Below are 18,992 nucleotides of genomic sequence, written 5' to 3' on the forward strand. Positions count from 1 at the left end.
AATGGAGAGGTTTCTATGCTGAGCCATGCTGACTCAGGAATTCTGGGAGTTGAGGTCCACGAGTCATAAAAGAGCCGAGCTTGCCTACCCCTGACCTAAGCACTTCCTCCGGCTTCTGATTGGCCCGCTTGGGTCGTTAAACGTTCAGGGCCAGTAGGGCGGGCCGGAGGGCGGGGAGAGAATTCATTCGAGGGGGGCGTTTTTTTTTAAAGGGAAAGTCGCCTCTTGCAAGCAGGGAGGCTGAAAGGCGAGTTTGCCGAAAAGGCGGAAGGAGCGTCCGGAGGGTTTTTCTATAGCGGTAAATTGGGCCGGTTCAAAAATTCCTTGACTTTCTCCATTGACATCGTCGGGAGTCCCTTCGCTTGTTTCCGGAATTCCGTGGAGGGAATCCCTCCCTTGGTGACGCAGTTACCAAGGGAACCCCTTTCTCTCAAGGTCCTTGTTTTGTTTTGTTACCTCCAGGGATTTCCTTGCCTATTTTCAACCCTTCCCGGCCCAATTATTTTGCCTCCTTTTCTTTGCAGCAGAAATCACCTAATGCACCTCCAAGGACCTGAGCATCCGAGCCAGGCACTCTATCTATCTATCTATCTATCTATCTATCTATCTATCTATCTATCTATCTATCTATCTATCTATCTACCTACCTACCTACCTACCTATCATCCATCTATCTATCTATCTATCTATCTATCTATCTATCTATCTATCTATCTATCTATCTATCTACCTACCTACCTACCTATCTATCTATCATCTATCTATCATCTATCTATCTATCTATCTATCTATCTATCTATCTATCTATCTATCTATCTATCTATCTATCTATCTATCTATCTATCTATTAATTATTGGGACTTATATGCCGCCCGAAGGACTCAGGGCGGCTAACAACAATAAAATGTTGTTGTTGTTGTTAGTTGCGAAGTCGTGTCCAACCCATCGCGACCCTATGGACAATGTTCCTCCAGGCCTTCCTGTCCTCTACCATCTTCTGGAGTCCATTTAAGCTCACGCCTCCTGCTTCAGTGACTCCATCCAGCCACCTCATTCTCTGTCGTCCCCTTCTTCTCTTGCCCTCCACCTTTCCCAGCATTAGGCTCTTCTCCAGTGAGTCCTTCCTTCTCATTAGGTGGCCAAAGTATTTGAGTTTTAGCTTCAGGATCTGGCCTTCTAAAGAGCAGTCAGGGTGGATCTCCTCTAGGACTGACCGGTTTGATCGCCTTGCAGTCCAAGGGACTCGCAGGAGTCTTCTCCAGCACCATAGTTCAAAGGCTTCAATTCTTTGGCGCTCAGCCTTTCTTATGGTCCAGCTTTCACTGCCATACATTGCAACTGGGAAGACCATAAAATAAAATAATATACAACAATACAAAAGTTAAAAAGAATTAAATTAACAGCCCCAATAGAATAAATTAAAATTGTCGAGTTAAAAATAAAAAAAACACATTTTAAAATCCCTGTCGTCAGTCCAGGTCAGCCTGATGGAAAAGAAGTGTTTTAAGGCCGCGGCGAAAGGACCGGAGATCCGGGGCCATCCGGAGCTCAAGGGGAAGTTGGTTCCATAGGGCTGGCTCTCCCACAGAGAAGGCCCTCCCCCTGGGGGCCGCCAGCCGACATTGTCTACCCGACGGTACCCTGAGGAGGCCTTCTCTGTGTGAGCGTACTGGGCGATGGGAGATCGTTCCCGGCAGCAAATATCCCAGGCCTAAGCTATGTAGGGCTTTAATGGTAAGTACCAGCACCTTAAATCTCACCCGGAGGACAACCAGTAACCAATGCAGTTCACGCAGGAGGGGTGTAATATGGGAGTATCGGGATGCTCCCGTCACTACCCGGCCGCATTCTGCACCAGGTGGAGCCTCCGGGTGGTCTTCAAGGGCAGCCCCATGTAGAGAGCATTGCAGTAATCTATACAGGAGGTAACGAGTGCGTGAGCGACCGTACGTAGGGCATCTCGGTCCACATAGGGGAGATCCCCATTCCTTGCTTCTCTTCCCAGTAAGATCCCCGTTTCTTGCTTCCTTTCTAAATCCCGGAAGAGAACGTCTATGGAGATTCTCAGTCATCCAGGTCATGGTTGTCCCAAAGGTGTTTTTTTTCCAGGAGGCAACTGGACTTTCTTGTTTTTCCTTTGAAGACGTTTCGCTTCTCATCCGAGAAGCTTCTTCCAAGCTCTGACTGGCTGGTGGGGCAATGGAAGGATTTATACTCCTTCTAGACAGCTGGTCGTTTGCCTTCTTTTAGAGAGTTATTTCTGTGTCCTCAGGGTCACCTGAGTGGTGCAAATGGGTGTGAAGCCTCCTTGGAACTGTTGAAAGGACTGTGTTGTAGACTGGAGATAGATGATGTTGTATCCCTCCCCCCTCTGTTGAGGGTTGTTGTTGTTAGCTGCAAAGTCGTGTCCGACCCATTGTGACCCCATGGACAACGTTCCTCCAGGCCTTCCTGTCCTCTACCATCTTCTGGAGTCCATTTAAGCTCACGCCTCCTGCTTCAGTGACTCCATCCAGCCACCTCATTCTCTGTCGTCCCCTTCTTCTATTGCCCTCCACCTTTCCTAGCATTAGGCTCTTCTCCAGTGAGTCCTTCCTTCTCATTAGGTGGCCAAAGTATTTCAGCTTCAACTTCAGGATCTGGCCTTCTAAAGAGCAGTCAGGTTTGATCTCCTCTAGGACTGACCGGTTTGATCGCCTTGCAGTCCAAGGGACTCGCAGGAGTCTTCTCCAGCACCAGAGTTCAAAGGCCTCAATTCTTTGGCGCTCAGCCTTTCTTATGGTCCAGCTTTCACTGCCGTACATTGCAACTGGGAAGACCATAGCCTTGACTATACGCACTTTTGTTGGCAGGGTGATGTCTCTGCTTTTTAGTGTGCTGTCTAGATTTGCCATGGCTTTCCTCCCCAGGAGCAAGCGTCTTTTAATTTCTTGGCTACAGTCCCCATCTGTACCTATGGACCGTACCAAAAGGCAATGTATAGTATGTAGGTAGAATAATTTGTGGCCTGGGGACTCCAGAAATGTTCCTTAACTTTGATCCGTCTCGCTGTCAAAAATGATCATACTTTTAAAAAAAAAAGGTATTGCCTTGTCATTCATCTAACAGAAATGTAAATGCGATCCCTGTACATATTTGTTATAATTGGGTTGCTATATTTTATTTTATGCATTTTAAGTGTAGGTTCCAGAAAAGACTCTACCCTCTTTTTCCCCCAAATGCTGCTAAGAAAGGAAACAAAGCTGTTCAAAAGCCTGGCAGTTTGAACTTCACCCTGTCCTCTGAGCCCCCATTTTGTGTGCGACTTTGACGGTGGATCTCCAACGCATTTGTCCCCTTGGTTTGTCTTGTAGGCAAAGGCCATGGCGGACGAGGAGGCCCAAGAAAGCCACCTGTTTGGTGGTGCCTTTTCTGCTCGTCTCCCTCCTGGAAGTCTGGATATCAGGTGGGTCCCGTGCTCTGCCCCTAACCAGCATCTCCCCAGACTTGGTTCATTCCGCCCTTCCCACCAGCCTCTTGGCTTCACAACTTGTGGGTCAAACTAAAAGCTCTTAGACATTCTGCTTTGGAAATAACAGCCATGTCCTGTTCTCTGCATTGATCGGTTGCAAGAATTGGGTATATCATTCTAGTCCAAGGGTGTCAAACTCAATTTCATCGAGGGCCGCATCAGCATTGCGGTTGCCCTCAGGGGGCTGGGTGGGTATGGCCTGGGTGGGTGTGGCCTACTGGGTGGGCGTGGCTAGAGTGCGTATGGCCTGGGTGGGCGTGGCCAGCTCTACATCGTTCGCATCAAGGGTGCCTATGGGGGCCTGGGCAGGAGTGGGACAGATCTGAGGGTCTCTGGCAGGAGGAGGGTCTCTGGGCCAAGGCCAAGGCAGTGGGGGCCGTTCCCTCACTGTTTCCAGGATGGCTTCGCGGGCCGCATGAAACCACTTTGCGGGCCGGATCCGGCCCCCGGGCCTTGTGTTTGACATGTCTGTTCTAGTCTAATGAAAAGAAGTACCGGGGTGACCTGAGAGCAGTGTTCCAGTATTTGAGGGGCTGTGTCAGAATCCATTTATATCATATTCATAAATGGAAAGTTTCAAACATTATTCCATGGATTCTGCCATCTCCCGAAGAGAAGAGAAGAGATGTGTATTGAACCGGCAATAGGCATTTCAAAGGAAAGGAGAAGCCTTTTGAACTGGGGAAACAAAAGGGGGGGCTAGCATCTGGCTTTTGTCACGGAAGACAGCAATAAACATGAAGGGTCCTAATTTCCTTTTTCCCACGAGAGGGATGATACGAGAGAAAGGATGGGGGACTGACCAAATGGGGTTAAGGGGGGTTAAACCGGGAACTCTTTATAAGGGTTTACTTTGTGGGATAATATTAAGTCCTGTCTCGTTCCTACAACCAAGCATGTCATAGTAAAGATTCTTTTTGGAATAGATTTGACTCCCAGAATTTTGTCTTCCTAAGACGTGGTTTGGGGTGGGTCCTGACAGGCTGCCACAAAGAAGAGGGGGTGGGGTCAGGCTATTCTCCAAAAGCTCTCAAGGCAGGACAAGAAGCAACAGATGGAAACTTATCAAGGGGAGAACCAACCTAGAAAAAAGGAGAAATTTCCTGATAATTAGAACAATTAACCAGTGGAACAGCTTCCCTGCAGAAGTGGTTGGTGCTCCATCAGTGGAAATTTTTAAGATGAGATTGGACGACCATTTGTCTGAAATGGTATAGGTTTTCTTGCCTGAGCAGGGGGCTGGACTGGAAGACCTCCAAGGTCCCTTCCAGCTCTCTTATACTGATCCAACCCTCATTGTTACTAAGCTCACCCCCCCCACCCACCCCCAAGTTTGTGCCCGTTTTTAATAGCAGTTGGCACTCCGTATGAGTTTTCGTGGTACAGGTATGACCACAACTGGGACCTCAGCTTCCTTTGCTAAGCGAGGCGGTTGTGAAATTGTGAAGCTTTGGGGGCCACGGTTGTTACGTGAATCACACGGTTGTTAAGTGCATCTGGCTTCCCTCATCGACTTTGCTTATTGGACGTCGGAAGGTCATAAATGGAGCTCGTCTGATCCCAGGATGCCACCAGCCAGTTGAACAAGCATCTGAATTTTGATCGTGTACAATGGTTGTAAGTTTGAGGACTGGTTGTAAGTCCATTTTTTTTAAAGTGCCGTTGTAACTTCAAATGGTCGCTAAGCAAGTGGCTATGAATCAAGGACTACCTCTGCCTCAAAGACAGGGGTTTGCAAAAGGGGTGGTGATTACCTGTGTCAGGGACACCTGTGAGAGCACAGAGCTTAGACCTGGTAACAGATAGAAAGACATATTTGGAAAAGAAATCTCAGCTTTTCAAAATGTTTTAGCTGGGGTGGAAAAACACCCAGCCTCTTAAGACAAGGAAGATGGAAGTGATTTAAATATTAAATATTAAGAGCTTCAGTCCAGCTGTTCTGGAGGGCTTCCTATGGGCTGCTTGCCCCAAAGATTCTGGTTTTTCAAGAGGCAACTAGATTTTCTTTGTTTTTGACCTGAAGAAGTTTCGCTTCTCCTTCAAGAAGCTTCTTCAGTTCTTCAGTACAGGTCGTCCTCGGCTTACAACAGTTCATTTATTGACCGTTCAAAGTTACAACAGCAGTGAAAAAAGGGACTTATGACCAGTTTTCACGGTTGCAACTTTTGCAGCATCCCCATGATCACGTGGCAAAAATGCAGATGTTTGGAAACTGGTTCATATTTATGAATAGAATAGAATAGAATAGAATAGAATAGAATAGAATAGAATAGAATAGAATAGAATAGAATAGAATAGAATAGAATAGAATAGTGATTAAGGAAGAATAGAATAGAATGGAATGGAATGGAATGGAATGGAATGGAATGGAATGGAATGGAATGGAATGGAATGGAATGGAATGGAATGGAATGGAATGGAATAGAATAGAATAGAATAGAATAGTGATTAAGGAAGAATAGAATAGAATAGAATAGAATAGAATAGAATAGAATAGAATAGAATAGAATAGAATAGAATAGAATAGAATAGAATAGAATAGAAGCTGGAAGGGATCTTGGAGGTCTTCTAGTCCAGCCCCCTGCTTGAGCAGGAGAACCTATACCATCTCAGACAATTGACTGTCCAGTCTCTTCATAAAAATCTCCCGTGGTGAAGCTCCCACGATTTCTGGAGGCAAACTGTTCCACTGGTTAATTGTCCTCACTGTCAGGAAGTTTCTCCTTAATTCCAGGTTGTTTCTCTCTCTGACCAGTTTCCAACCGTTGTTTCTTGTCTTGCCCTCTGGTGCTTTGGAGTGGCCTTTGCTGTGTCCCAGGATCACGTGATCCTTTGGTGATCCTCCTTTGGTGATCCTCTGAGAAGCAAAGTCAAGGGAGAAGCCAGTTTCGTTTAACAACCACGAGACTAATTGAAGAACTGCAGTGATTCACTTAAGAACTGTGGCTTGAAAGGTCATAAAATAGGGGCAAAATTCACTTAACAGGAGAAATTTTGGGCTCAGTTGTGGTCGTAAGTTGAGGACTACCTGTAATGCAGATGAACTGAAGAAGCTTCTTGGATCTGAAGTGAAACGCCTTCAAGGAAAAACAAAGAAAGATCCAGCTGCCTCTTGAAAAAGCACTTTTGGGACAACCATGACCTGGATGGCTGAGAATCCCCACAGATCAGTGATGGCGAACCTTTTAGAGACCGAGTGCCCAAACTGCAACCCAAAACCCACTTGTGTATCATTGGGTGCTGGGTGGGCGTGGCCCATTGGGTGGGTGTGGCCCATTGGGCGGGCATGGCTATGGTGGTAACGGCAGACTGGATGGGACTAAAAAGTTCAATCAATCAATCAACCCCAACTTTGCGAGATCTTTTTTTTCCTGCGAGAAGTTGAAATTGATTGATTGATTGAACCTTTTTTTTTTGCACATGGCAGCGGAGGCCTGAAGCGAAAAGGTTTTATAAAACCCAGCTGAAGGCCTAGGACTGGGGCGACGGTGCGTGTGCCCTCAGAGAGGGCTCTGCGTGCCTCCTGTGGCATGCGTGCCATAGGTTCGCCACCACGGCCATAGACAATGGGCTGCTTTTGGGGTCTTTAGAACGGGGGTCCCCAACCCCCGGTCTGTGGACTGGCACCGGTCCGCAGCATGCCAGCAAACGGGCCGCACAAACAAGCAAAGCTCCATCCTCGGGATACAGGCAGTATTCAAAACCACACCACCTCTGATCCATGGAAAAACTTTTCTCCATGGCACTGGCAAAGGTTGGGGACCTCTGCTTTAGAAGGTCCACGTGCTCATAAAGATGTAGTGGCTGGCTGTCCCTAATTTCTTCTCCCCGTCTGTCCTTTTCCTCGCAGTGAAATGCGTCAGGTTCCTGACAACCAGGAAGTCTTCGTTCACCCCAGCACAGATCAGAGCATCATTGTGGAGCTGCTGGAATACCAAGCAGGGGTGGCGGATGAAAATGCTGCCAGGTGGGTAGTGCAAAATTGGACATCTCATTGAGGAACAAATTGGTGCTGGAGTTTAAAGCCTGCTTGGAAAAATGAATCCTGGGGCAAAATTACACTCTTTGTATGCTCAGTCAAGACCTCTTGACTGTGAACGTATTAAAGGAATGCAATGAAGGCAAGTGATTACTCCTCAAAGTAATTCAACTTCAAGAGCCTTGGTGGAGCAGTGGGCTAATGCCTCCTTAAGTAACACCAGCTGCCTGCAATTAGTGCAGGTTCGCATCCCACCAGGCTCAAGGTTGACTCAGCCTTCCATCATTCCGAGGTAGGTAAAATGAGGACCCAGATTGTTGGGGGCAATAAGCTGACTTTGTAATAATGCCGCTGGGGGGGGGAGAAAGCCCTAATAAGCAGGCATATGCATAGAATGAAAGCTATTGCTAAGCACATTGATTTGTGCTTAGATTGTAAACCGCCCTGAGTCTTCGGAGAAGGGCGGGATATAAATGGGATTTAAAAAAAAATACAGTGACCTGACCTGAGGGGGGAGGAGGAAGGGGGCAGACATCACAATTTTGAATCTGGGTCATAATTAACTTTTGGGTGGGGTCCATTCTAACTTCAAATGGTTGCTAACTGACCAGTCGTAAGTCGAGGCCTATCTAATTTCCCATATATATGTTAAATGTTTGTTAAGTATTTAGATTACCTTGCTAGGCCCCAAACATGGGACAAATCTTATTTCCTGTTTCAGCCTAACCCAAGGCCATACACAGGCAGTGGTCACAGTAGTGACAGCTCATATTTGTGTAATCCAAAATAATTTTTTACACACACACACACACATATGTATATGCACACACATGCATGTATATATGTATATACACATATACATACATACAAAAAAATAAATGAATAAATGCATACCTACTTAAAATTTCTAACAAAAAGAGCTAAGAAGAGTTGGAGGGCAATCGAGCTCAGTGATCACATATATTTATTTATTTATTTATTTATTTGTTTGTTTGTTTTTATATACTGCCCTTCTCCCGAGGGACTCGGGGCGGTGTACAGAGCAAGGTAGGTATACAGTTAAACAATAGTAAAAAACAAATGAAACCCCAAGAGCTATCAGGCCAGGCCGGACTGCTGGAACAGGTAGGTTTTTAAGTCGCGCCGGAAGGTGCGAAGGTCGAGGGCCATCCGGATTTCGGTAGGCAGGCAGTTCCAGAGGGTTGGTGCACCCACTGAGAATGCTCTCCCCCATATGGCTTGTGTGTCCAGGGTCCTGGATTCAAGAATCTGTTAGTTGCGAAGTCGTGTCCGACCCATCGTGACCCCATGGACAACGTTCCTCCAGGAGGTCCTTTTTGTACTGTCCATGGGGTTTTCATGGCAAAGATACTGGAGTGGGTTGCCATTTCCTTCCCCAGTGGATCACGTTTTGTCAGAACTCTCTGCTATGACCTGTCCGTCTTGGGTGGCCCTGCACGGCATAGCTCATAGCTTCATTGAATTACGCAAGCCTCTTCGCCACGACAAGGCAGTAATCCATGAAGGGGTTCAAGAATCTAGCATTGTCCAAAGTTTAATTTAGAACTTTTGCCAGACCCATAGGTAGTTCTCAGCTGACAGCAGTTCATTTGGTGACCATTCAAAGCTACAGCCACACTGGAAAAAGTGACTTACGACTGTTTTTCACACTTATGACAGTGTTGCCGCATCCCCATGGTCACGTGATCAGAATTCGGAGACTTGGCAGCTGGCTCATATTTATGACGGTTGCAGTGTCCTGGGGTCATGTGATCCCCTTTGGTGACTTTCAATGACCTTCAGTGATCTCCCCCCCCCCCCCCGCCGCCTTTCAACGGAGAAGACGGATTCACTTAACAACCGTATTGCTAACTTAACATTTGCAGTGATTCTCGTTTTAACAACTGGGGCAAGGAAAGCTCTAAAATGGGGTAAAGTCATTTAACAACTATCTCTCTTAGCAACAGAAATTTTGGCTCAGCCGTGGTTTTAGTGAAGGGCCAACCGGTATGTTATTTTAATTAAAGGTCATGAATGTATAGGTTAATATACTTCCCGGCAATTATTCTGGAAAGCAACTCTGTTTCCAGACTGGCTTATTCCCAGGCTAGAGAAGTATGGCTAATTAGTCTTAGCAACATTTATATGGGACTCAGTAACTAACTACTTTATGTAGCAAAAGGCTAAAATGTTGGCTTCACTGCTAAAGTCTTGAAAAATAAAAGGAGGGGGAAGTAATTTATTTTTTATTTTAATTCCATTTATATCCCGCCCTTCTCCGAAGACTCAGGGCGGCTTACAAGCTTAGCAGTAGCCTTCATTCTCTGTATATGCCTGCTTATTAGGGCTTTCACACACCCCCAAGCGGCATTATTACAAAGTCAGCTTAATTGCCCCCAACAATCTGGGTTGTTATTGAGAGACTACTATTGTAATGGAGAAGAGCAACTGCTGACAGACAGAAGGGGATGGGGATGTAGCTCAGTGGTAGAGCGCATGCTTTGCATGTATGAGGTCCTGGGTTCGATCCCCAGCATCTCCACTTTTACAACTCCCTTACGCGGGAGGAAAAAAAAAAATTACAAAACGTTACAGCCAGGGGGAAGCATTTCAATGAGCCTGGCTGATCTTTGGAAAGTAAATTTGGGATGGGGGTTGAATAGAATAAAATAGAAATAAAAATCCTATCGTATACAGCAGGGCTTTTCAAGCTTTTCACCCATTATACCACTTTTAGGATATGGCAACATCGAGTACCACCAGACGCCTAGCAAGGTGTCAAAAACTTGATGACCAAAAAAAAAAAAAAGGAAAACAGTGATGAAGTACAGGTAGTCCTCGACTTACAACAGTTCGCTTAGTGACTGTTCGAACTTACAATGGCACTGAAAAAAGTGCCCCCCCCAAGCCACAGCCGAGCAAGACACCTGCCTGCCCGCCTGGTGGCGCTCTTCCTCCTGTCCAAGGTTTTCATTGTTGTCAGCATTTCTGTTGAGGATTGGCAGCGGGGGTGGCGTTGTGGGGTGTTTGGTTTTTATTTTCTCCCCCCCTCTGCTGGGTGGTTGCAGCAGGTTTTGGTCACTTCACATGACCCTGGGACACTGTGACCGTCATAAATATGAATCAGTTACCAAGCATCTGAATGTAAATCACAAGACCCGGGAGATGCTGCAACATTACAGCTGATCAGCGCTTCTGGGCTCAGCAGTAGTTCCAGGATCAGCGCCGAGCTCCATATGGAGCCTGGCGCTGATCCTGGCGCTTCCCCTGAGCCCTGACAGCCCCGAAGAAGCACTGATCCTGGTGCTTCCGCTGAGCCCTGACAGCCCTGCAGCTCCAGCCGTCTCTCGCTCAGGCTCGTGCGGTGCTGCGTCTGGTTCAGCTCATTCCCCTCCTCCGCTACCACTTTTCTAGGATGGTCGCGTACCACCTGCCAGGTGCCAATGTACCACAAGTGGTACCCGTACCACTGGTTGAAAAGCCCTGCTATACAGGTAGTCCTCAACTTACGACCATAAATGAGCCCCAAATTTCTGTTGTTAAGTGAGACATTCGTAGAGTCAGTTTTGCCCCGTTTTATGACCTTTCTTGCCCCAGCGGTTCAGTGGATCGCTGCAGTTGATATGTTACTAACCCGGGTGTTAAGTGAATCTGGCTTCCCCATTGACTTTGCTCGTCAGAAGGTCGCAAAAGGGGATCCCGTGATCCCGGGACACTGCAACCATGTCATCAATACGAGTCAGCTGCCAAGCGTCTGAATTTTGATCACACGGCCACAGGGATCCTGCAAGGGTCGTAAGTGTGAAAAACGGTCATAGATCACTTTTTTCAGTGCTGTTGTAACTTTAAACCAGACATGTCAAACACAAGGCCCGGGGGCAGGATGCGGCCCGCGAAGTGGTTTCATGTGGCCTGCGAAGCCATCCTGGAAACAGTGAGGGAACGGCCCCAACTGCCTTGGCCCTGGCCCAGAGACCCTCCTCCTGCCAGAGACCCTCAGATCTGTCCCACTCCTGCCCAGGCCCCCATAGGCACCCTTGATGCGAACGATGTAGAGCTGGCCACGCCCACCCAGTAGGCCATACGCACTCTAGCCACGCCCACCCAGTAGGCCACACCCACCCTGGCCATACCCACCCGGCCCTCTGAGGGCAACCGCAATGCTGATGCGGCCCTCAATGAAATTGAGTTTGACACCCCTGCTTTAAACGGTCACTCGGTGAACTGTTGTAAGTTGAGGACTCCCTGTACTTTATTTGGCCAAGTGTGATTAGACACACACACACACACACACACACACACACACACACACACACACACACACACGGAATTTGTCTCTCGTGCAGAAGCACTCACCAGAAAAGCCCAGGGTGACAAGTTGAAAAAACATTGCTCAAAACCCTGCACGGGTTGTATCTAAGTTGTGAGAATCCAACATAGCTGAACCGGGTTTTTACATTTGCTCTAAGACTAACCACAGCAGCTTGTAATGTCTGGGTCAAATAAAGGAAACTGTGAGCAGTTTTCACAGTCGTGATGGAGGACATTTAGGAGCCTGAACTACAAGGGATGGTAGGGCATCTTGTGACAAGTTTTGGGCAATGTTTTTTCAGCTTCTCACCCTGGCCTTTTCTAGCGAGAGCTTCGGCACCAGTGGTGGGATTCAAATATGTGAACAACCGGTTCTCTGTGTGGATGCCGCTTCTGGAAGTCCGTTCTGGGCCCGGGCAACCAAAAACTAGCTACCGGTTCTGCCAAAGTGGTGTGAACCGGCTGAATCCCACCTCTGACCAGAGACAAATTCTCTGCGTGTCTAATCGCAGTCCTGAAATGAGCTTAAGACGGGCCTGTCTTGAATGCTTAAAAACGAGCATTCCTCGAGCGTGATTAAAATCCTGGCTTGCTTTATTTAGCGTAAGGTTGGAAACGCTTCATGGTCTGATGAGGAATTACTACAAGAAATATGCTGTTATGAATATTGTTGTTATTACATTTATTTGCCATCTTTCTTGCCATCTGGCTAGCCTAGGTGGCTTGCGACAATTAAAAACATGAGAAAGAAAAAGGAAATCTAAACCAAGTGAAAGTGGAATAATAGAACAATAAACAAAGAAAAAGAAAATAAAAAAATTCTGTGTGTGTGTGTGTGTGTGTGTGTGTGTTCTATTGCTGAGTTTTTTTGGGTGGTAATAAGATTACAGGTAGTCCTCGACTTATAATAGTTCATTTAATGACCAAAGTTATAACAGCACTGAAAAAATGACGAATTTTCATACTTAGGACGGTTGCAGCATCCATACACAGTCGTGTGATCAAAATTCAGATGCTTGTCAACTGACTCATATTTATGACGGTTGCGGTCTCCTGGGGTCACATGATCCCCTTTTGCAACCTTGTGACAAGCAAAGTCAACAGGGAAGCCAGACTCACTTAACAACGGTGTCACTAACTTAACTGCAGTGATTCACCTAACAGCCTTGGCAGGAAAGGTCGTAAAACTCCAAAATTCACTTAACCAATGTCTCGCTTAGCAACAGATATTTTGGGCTCCATTGTGGTCGTAAGTTGAAGATTACTGTATATTAAGAACGTCCATAGCTTGGGTTATTTTGCAATTTCTCCATGAAATTGCCTATGAAATTTTGGGAAGGGATTCACCTGGGATAACCTCACCTGTGGATAAAGTTTGCCTCTTAGCGCGAGACTCATTGAGGGGAGAGTCGGTGAGAGACATCCATCTTTTTTTTTTAACCACCCCACTCCCACCAGGTTCCATTTTGAAGACATTGCGGGCAATTCGGCCAATTCGGAGATTTTGAGCCAAACCCAGTTTGCGCCCGCTCTTCTGGCATTCGAAGGCTGCAGCAGCTCCTGGCAACTGGTGGGCCACCAGCAGGTCGCTAAATTCAACGAGGAGGTGAGTGGCGAGGTTACTGGGCGATTGGTGTCAATTGTCCAGTTGGCATTTCCAGAAAAGAAACTCCTGGGACATGATTTTACCAAGTGTATAATACTTTACTGAAAATCTACATTGGCACAGAAGAAGCAAAACCAACTCTGGTTTTCCCGCTCAAAGCCTTGCTTTAGTTAAACAATAGACTCCCTCGTCCTCATCCACGGGTGTTCACATTGTCCAATAGCAATATTTCTTCTTGTTATCTCAGACAGGTGATTGTCTAGTCTCTTCTTAAAAATCTCCCAGTGATGGAGCACTCACGATTTTTGGAGGCAGGATTTGCTTGTCTTCAGCTAGAGAGAACTTACAGTAATCTGAGACTTTACAACAAGTCTCAGAAATCTTTCATTAAGGTCTTTGAATACCCTGTCATAGATACATAATTTATCATTGGATAATTTTTTCCCCCAATTTTTCCATTTTTTCCCCAGGCCTTCCCATCTCTCGTTCAGACATGACACAAAACTGTTTCCACTGTGCTCTGTTGGAATTAACCAGAATGGCCTGGCTTGGCCTACATAACAGAACCAAAATGACGTGGTGGTGTCCTCCTCCTGTGAATATGCCCTTCTCTAAAGAAGAGGGGCTAGCCCTCATGATTTCAAAAGCTACTTTCACCTTCCTCCTGTATAAAATGAGAGCCTTGATCAATGTTTTGTTCCCGTTTTCTGGTCCGTAGGCCAAAAACGATGTCTCTGTGCATTTGGTGCTGCTCCGCCTCCCCCAGTACGGAACGGATCTGCTTGTCACCTTCAATGACCCCACTTGGATTAAGTGAGTGTGTCTTAGTTATCTCCTCTGCCGGCCACAAGGCTATAACCTTTCTAACTGCTCTGAGGGACGGAGAGAAAGGGGAAAGTTAAATTGGAGGAGTGAAAAATTAAGAGAATAACAGACTTGGAAGGGACCTTGGGAGTCTTCTAGTCCAGCCCCATGCTCAAGCAGGAGACTTAGTCTAAACCAGACATGTCAAACACAAGGCCCGGGGGCCAGATCCGGCCCGCGAAGTGGTTTCATGCGGCCCGCGAAGCCATCCTGGAAACAGTGAGAGAACGGCCCCCACTGCCTTGGCCCTGGCCCAGAGACCCTCCTTCTGCCAGAGACCCTCAGATCTGCCCCACTCCTGCCCAGGCCCCCATAGGCACCCTTGATGCGAACCATGTAGAGCTGGCCACGCCCACCCAGTAGGCCATACACACTCTAGCCACGCCCACCCAGTAGGCCACGCCCACCCAGGCCACACCCACTCGGCCCCCTGAGGGCAACTGCAATGCTGATGCGGCCCTCAATGAAATTGAGTTTGACACCCCTGGTCTAAACCCGTGTGGCGAACCTATGGCACGTGTGCCACGGGTGGTATGCAGAGCCCTCTCTGGACACGGGCACCGTCGCCCCAGTCCTAGGCCTTCAGCTGGGTTTTATAAAACCTTTTCGCTTTAGGCCTCCGCCGCCGTGTGCAAAAAAAACCCCCAACGTTCAATCGATCAATTTCAACTTCTCGCGGGGAAAAAAAAAAGGATCTCGCAAAGTTGGAATTGATTGATTGAACTTTTTAGTCCCACCCAGTCTGCCGTTACCACCGCAGCCACGCCCACCCAATGGGCCACGCCCACCCGGCACCTGATAATACATTCGTGGGTTTTGGGTTGCAGTTTGGGCACTCGGTCTCTAAAAGGTTCACCATCGTTGGTCTAAACCAGGGGTAGGCAACCTCGGCTCTTTTATGACTCATGGACTTCAACTCCCAGAATTCCTGAGCCAGCCAAGCTGGCTCAGGAATTCTGGGAGTTGAAGTCCACGAGTCATAAAAGAGCCGAGGTTGCCAACCCCTGGTCTAAACCATTTCAGACAAGTGATTGTCCAATCTTTTTCCAGTTTTGGAGCACCCACAACTTCTGGAGACAAGTCGTTCCACTGATTAATTGTTCTGTCAGAATATCCTTGGGGCAAGAGGGTAAAACCTCTTGACATTTTTAGGGTCACGTGTGTTAACTACGTCCTCCGCTCATTTGAAAGAAGTTGAGGGTGTTTAAAAGATAGGCAGTCCCTTTTTCTTAAGCTAAACTTTTTGAAATTAATTCCACTTCCCTTCCCTCCAAATTGGGGGGTACAAGTAGTCCATCAATTTACAATCGTTCGTTTAGCTGGCAGATTGACTTAACGAGCGTGTTACTAACTTAGCACCTGCGGTGATTCACTTAACAGCTGTGGCCAGAAAAGTTTTTAAAATGGGGCAAAACTGAGGACCCAGATTATTGTGGGGGGGGGCGGCAATAGGCTGACTCTGTACACCGCTTAGAGAGGACTGAAAAGCACTTGTGAAGCGGTATATAAGTCTAAGGGCTGTTGCTGTTGCTAAAACTCACTGAACAACTGCCTTGCTTAGCAATAATAATAATAATAAAATTGGGTTCAATTTTGGTCATGAGGCATGGACTACCTCCACTGGGGGAGGGTCTGCCCGCGCCAAAGGCTGCAAGCTGGTCAGCTTAATGGCGTGTGGGTTTTGGCACACATTTTGCAGTTCTGCCCTGTGATAACCGACTCCCCTTTTCTTCCCTCTTTCTTCTGAGACAGTCCTCTGAGTACCAGTGCTGCGCAAAGCACAGAGGTCCCCTTGGCCCTCTCTCAACCTCCTTGGACAGTGGAGCATTTCCACGCTTTCGTGTGTAGCCTGCGGCTCCTGGATCCCGGTCTGTTCGGTTAAGACACTTCTCTGTCCACATTTGCTGAAAATCCAGCTTTGCTCCATCCCGGCCGTGATCACGGGGCCTTTCGGTTCGGAGGCTTTCTAGATGAGAACGCCGGCTCCGGTATCCGGATCTTCTTCCTTCATCCCGCGACGGAATGAAGAGGACATGGACGCTGAATACCCAAGGACGTTCTCCTTGTAAAAAGCAAACTCCGGCCAACTTTGCTTTGCTTTAGGATTGGTTTGACCAGTGTTTTTCAAACTTGACGTTTAACATGCGTGGATTTCAACTCCCAGAATTCCTCAGCTAGTCATGCTGGCTGAGGAATTCTGGGAGTTGAAGTCCACGCATCTTAAGGTCACCAACTTTGAAAAACCCATTAGACTGTAGGTAGTTCTGTGGAATTCCCTGTGGAATCAACTTACCCTTGAGCTCCGGATGGCCCCGGATCTCCGGTCCTTTCGTCGCAGCCTTAAAACATTTCTCTTCCATCAGGCTGACCTGGACTGACGATAGGGATTTTTAAGTAGAATGTTTAAAATATTTTATCATTGGGGCTTGTTAGTTTAATCTTTTTAACATTTGTATTATTGTGTTTTATTGTTGTTAGCCGCCCTGAGTCCTTCGGGAGTTACGGCGGCATATTAAGTCCCACAAATAAATAAATAATAAATAGTTCTACTCACCTCTCCAACTATTTCTAGTGTCCTTCTACAGGTGATCCAAGCAAACTGGGATTACCTACCTTCTGGATAATCCACTAGATTGCAATCTAGCACTCACAAACGTTTTTCACACTCTCTGTAATGGAAGGAGCATGCGCCACAGAAATAACGTACACATCAACTGCCAGAGAGATACTTTTTTATTTGGGATACCGCTATACCCTCAGATGACTAAGAAAAAAAAAGATTAAGAAAAGAAATGTAAAAACAGAAGGTAATTTGCTGTTAAGCAAGACTGCTTGTTCCTTCCTTCCTTTTTCCCCCCTTCCTTCAAATTCCATCTCTTCTAGGCTTTACATGTTTTGTCATGAAATTTGAGGTTGCTTGTCCAGTTGAGTTTTGGCCAGACTGTGTCCTTGAGTGTTAAGGGACACGAAGGCCAACTGAGAGTAGTAAAAAAATAAAATCAACCTTTGAAAATACGGGGCTTTTAAAACTTGTGTTAGAAATCATCTTAATGGTCTGTGTCCATGCGTCATCTCTTAGCATCGTCACTGCTGCGTCCAGTCGAAAGAATTTTACCGTGTGAATCGGGAGTACCCAAAGTGAGTACTCTTCTCCCTTTTATGTGAATCCTTCGGGCTTCAGTTCCGGTGCTTGATTAAAATGCACAAAAGTTTCAACAAAAGCCTTATCTGCCTCTAGGACATTAAAATTCTCACCTGTTTGTAACCTCCAATTGGGCGAAACGAGTTTTCAATCAGTGTTTCTCAAACGGGCTAATTTACAGAATGTGTCCAAAATCTGCACGTACCCCCTGCCAATCACTTCTGGGAGTCACGCCCTCGTTAGTGGGACGTCATGTACAAGAAAATCACGGCTGGACGTTGGATCCATATAGGCAAAACCTCTCCAGAAGAAGAGAGTTTGTAAATATTAACCACATGACTCTGGATAGCCGCCCCTCCTCGTTAGCAGACCATGGAAACTGTCATTTTTGTCGTTGGCTTCTGAGCGAAGCGACTGGGAGTTGCAGCACAGATTTTTACAATCACTAAGTTGAGCCCATTTCTTAAATTGCTTTTTAGGGTCCCCCCCCCTTTGCATATCGGAGAGATTAAGACCCTTCGGACAAGTAGTTTTACCGTGTTCATTGGCGAGTGTCTCCTTAAAAGGTTGATGGCGTAAATTTGATTTTATTTATTTATTATTTTTTGAAAATATATGACTTCTTGGACCAGGTAGCAAAAAACGTGCTTTGTGTCTGGATTTTGGAAAGGTTAGCAGAAGATGAAGGAGGCGGAGGGATTTGGAATGAGACCCTTGAATTAATTAAGAATTTTTTCTCATGGGAAGATGCTAATTTCTTTGGTGTTTTCATGATGAGACCTTGAAGATTAAACACAACAGTTTACGATGCACAGACTTCAAATCCCAGAATTCCCTAGCTAACATGGGAATTAAAGTTAATACACTTTCCCAGATTTGCCTGGCACCTTCCTTCGTTTCTGCCTTCTTCCTTGATGTTACATCAAATTTAGACTTCCTGGTAGCTTTCCTGTTGAATTAATAAAAAAAATGGACTCTGCACAAGGTGGAGGCATCATGAGAACTGAGAAGGAGGCATGGAAGGTGCCACACGGGTGCAAAAGAAGTGCAGGGAATGCATGAGAGGTGGTGTGGAGGTCCAGGAGGGTGAAGAATTGGCGAAGGTGTTGTGCAAGGGTGTACAAAAGGTCAGACAGGACGCACAGGGATGGAGCATGGGTCGGGTAAGCAGGGGTGTAGAACAGATGCGATGAGGTGGAGTTCGCCCGCAGAACTGCGACGCAGCTGTGCATCGGTACGTGAATGGCCAGTGTCGGGGAAGCCCAGAGGGACTGGGTGTTGTGTGAGTGGGGAAGACTTAACCTGAACAACTTGTGACTTAACCTTTCTGGCTTCTCCATTGCCGAAGATGTCAGGGAGTCTTGGAAAGGATGATTACTTGATTGCGGTGGTGCAACAGTGCACCGAAATGGCCCCAAATTTGTCAAATTTCCAGTCCCTAGTCACGGAGCCCAGCTTTTGGACACATTCTGCAAGTTAGCCCATTTGAGGTATATTGTTTCAAAAATGGCTGCCCTGTAACGCACCATTTTACCCAACTGAAGGTAAAAACAAAACAGACCCGAGAACTTTTAATAGT

General features: G+C 46.7%; 1 protein-coding gene across 2 annotated transcripts; it reads left to right on the plus strand.

Annotated features, from left to right (window-relative positions):
- Positions 1 to 217: 217 nt before the first annotated feature.
- LOC308678241 (ran guanine nucleotide release factor-like) lies at positions 218 to 17,896 on the plus strand. 2 transcript variants are annotated; one of them, XM_081345305.1, is made up of 6 exons: positions 218 to 298; positions 3,354 to 3,445; positions 7,362 to 7,478; positions 13,260 to 13,407; positions 14,126 to 14,220; positions 16,024 to 17,896. In XM_081345305.1, exons 2-6 carry the CDS (start codon positions 3,363 to 3,365, stop codon positions 16,151 to 16,153), a joined length of 573 nt encoding a protein of 190 aa, XP_081201431.1. In that variant the 5' UTR covers positions 218 to 298; positions 3,354 to 3,362; the 3' UTR covers positions 16,154 to 17,896. The 2 variants fall into 2 exon arrangements, with proteins under 2 accessions (XP_081201431.1, XP_081201432.1); XM_081345306.1 differs by lacking the exons at positions 218 to 298; positions 3,354 to 3,445; positions 7,362 to 7,478 and adding an exon at positions 8,176 to 8,537.
- Positions 17,897 to 18,992: the final 1,096 nt, after the last annotated feature.

This window comes from Vipera berus, assembly GCF_964194415.1.
Source record: "Vipera berus genome assembly, chromosome: Z".
Lineage (NCBI taxonomy): Eukaryota > Metazoa > Chordata > Lepidosauria > Squamata > Viperidae > Vipera > Vipera berus.